Raw genomic sequence first — 2,147 nt, forward strand, 5'->3', positions numbered from 1 at the left:
GGGCAGCTCAAGGCGAACTGCGGCCACGCCGAGCCGGCGGCGGGGCTGGCGGGGCTGCTACGGCTGGCGGCGGGGCTGCTCGAGGCGCGGGCCCCGCCCAACGCACAGCTGCGGCGCATCAACCCGCACGTCGGCTCTGCGGTGGAGGGCGTGGCGTGCGCGCTGCCGTCGCAGCTGGCTCGAGGGCTGGATGCCGCGGCGGGGGGGAGGGGCGGCGTGAGCTCGTTTGGGTACAGCGGCACGATCGCACACGCTGTGCTCGAGGCGGCGCCGGTCTCTATCGGCACGAGCAGCCCGCCGCCGCTCGCCTACGCCCGCCGACGCTACGCGTGGCGCGAAGCGCCCCACCCGCTCCTCCAGCAGCGAGAGGCGGACGCCGATGGGCGGCAGGCCGACGCCTTCTCCTCGCCAGCCAGCGGGCCCCTCCTCGCCCTCGTCGCCGACCACGTCGTGCGGGGCCGCGTCGTCTTCCCCGCCGCCGCCTACCTCGAGATGGCTCGCGCGGCGTGCGTCGCCCTCTCTGGCGGCGGAGGCGGAGGCGCGTCGCTGCGGCGCGTCTTCTTCCTGCAGCCGCTCGTGCTGGACGGCGGCCTGAGCGAGGCGCGGGTGAGGGTGGGCGTGTACAAGGAGCAGTTCGAGGTGACCTCCGAGGGAGGCGGCGACGCGTCGACGGCTCACTGCGCCGGCGGCGCATCGGCCGCGTCGGGCCATCTCCCTGGCCTCTCGCTCGCCGCGGCTCGCGCCTCGTGCGGCGAGGCGGTCGACGCCGCCTCGCTCTACTCGCTGCTCCGCTCGGTCGGCCTCGAGTACGGCCCTCGGTACCGCACGCTCGAGGTGGCGGCCGTCTCGAGCGCCGGTGCCGCCGTCGGCCGGCTGTGCCGCCGCTCGCGCAAGGAGGGCACTCGCGTCCACCCGGCCGACCTCGACGGCTCGCTGCACCTGTCCTCGCTGCTCGCCTTGACGGCGGAGGGCGAGACGCGGCTGCCCTTCTCTGTGGGCGAGGCGGCGCTGGCGGATGCGAGCGGCACGGCGTGGCCGGTGGCGGAGCGGGAGGGCGGCGGTGCGGTCGGGGTGGTCGTCGCCAGCGGCGCCGCCTCGGCGGGCGTGCGCCTGGCCGGCTTCGAGTCGCGTGTGCTCAAGGCGTCGCTCGATGCGTCGGCGCAGCGCGTGCGGCACCTGTACGTCACCGAGTGGGAAGGGAGCGAGACACCTGTCACCGCCACGGCCTCGGTCCTCGTCCTGGGCTCGAGGCGAGGAGAGAGAGGCTTCGATGAGGCATCACCGAGCCCAGCAGGCAACACCGAGCGCTTCGGCGGCCTCTCCTTCGCAGCACCAGCGGCGGCGGGCCGGGCAGCCTCTTCGCCACTGACTACTCTCGAAGCAGCCTTGTCACTGCTGCGCGAGCGGCTGGCTTCAACTTCCTCTCCCCGCCTCGTTCTGCTGACCGCCGGCGCGCACGCTCACGGAGCCAGCGCCGCGCCCGGCTCCCACCACGCCGGCTCGCTCGGCCTCGCCCGCACGGCGCGAGCAGAGGGCGCCTCAGACCTGCACCAGGTCGACCTGGCGCCGGCGAGCGCAGCGCACGCGTTCGCCGTCGCAAGCGCTCTACCGCTCGACGAGCCCGACCTCCTCCTTCGCAAGGGGCTGCTTCTCGCGCCTCGACTGCAGCCCTGCACCCAGCCGCCCTCCGCCGAGACCGACGCGCCCACCCTCGGCTCGCACCTCCTCACCGGCGGGCTGGGCGGGCTGGGCCTCGTCACAGCCAGGTGGCTCGCAGAGAGCGGCACTGGTCGGCTCATCCTCGCGTCTCGCAGCGGCGCCGTCGCCCCTGGCGGAGTGGCTGACCGGCTGCCGCCGCGCTGCACCGTCCTCGCCGCCAACGTGCGAAGCCGCCCAGCCGTCCAGCGTGGCGCGCCTTCTGTGCTGCCCGGCGAGCGGAAATGGCGATGCGGCCCCGCTCATTGGCGGGTGGCACCCGGCGGGCGTGCTGACGAACTCCCGCTCGCGTCCCAGACGGGGGCGAACCTGCAACCCGTGTAACCCTCCCAAGGCGTGCCGCCGCCTGGGGTCTGCATCTGAGAAAGACCCCCCCCGGCCGTCCGTAGCCTTGGGCCCTCTTTCCTGTCCGGTGGGGGCCCCTACTGGGG

General features: G+C 74.9%; 1 protein-coding gene across 1 annotated transcript; it reads left to right on the forward strand.

Moving 5' to 3' along the window:
* Nucleotides 1–264: 264 nt before the first annotated feature.
* Nucleotides 265–2,040, forward strand: EMIHUDRAFT_232889 (hypothetical protein; the record flags this gene model as incomplete). The annotated part of the gene is made up of 1 exon (XM_005782750.1): nt 265–2,040. A coding segment is annotated over one exon (1,776 nt), but the record flags the coding sequence as incomplete, so codon positions are not given.
* Between the last annotated feature and the right edge of the window lie 107 nt (nt 2,041–2,147).

The sequence above is a fragment of the Emiliania huxleyi genome, assembly GCF_000372725.1.
Source record: "Emiliania huxleyi CCMP1516 chromosome Unknown EMIHUscaffold_186, whole genome shotgun sequence".
Lineage (NCBI taxonomy): Eukaryota > Haptophyta > Isochrysidales > Noelaerhabdaceae > Emiliania > Emiliania huxleyi.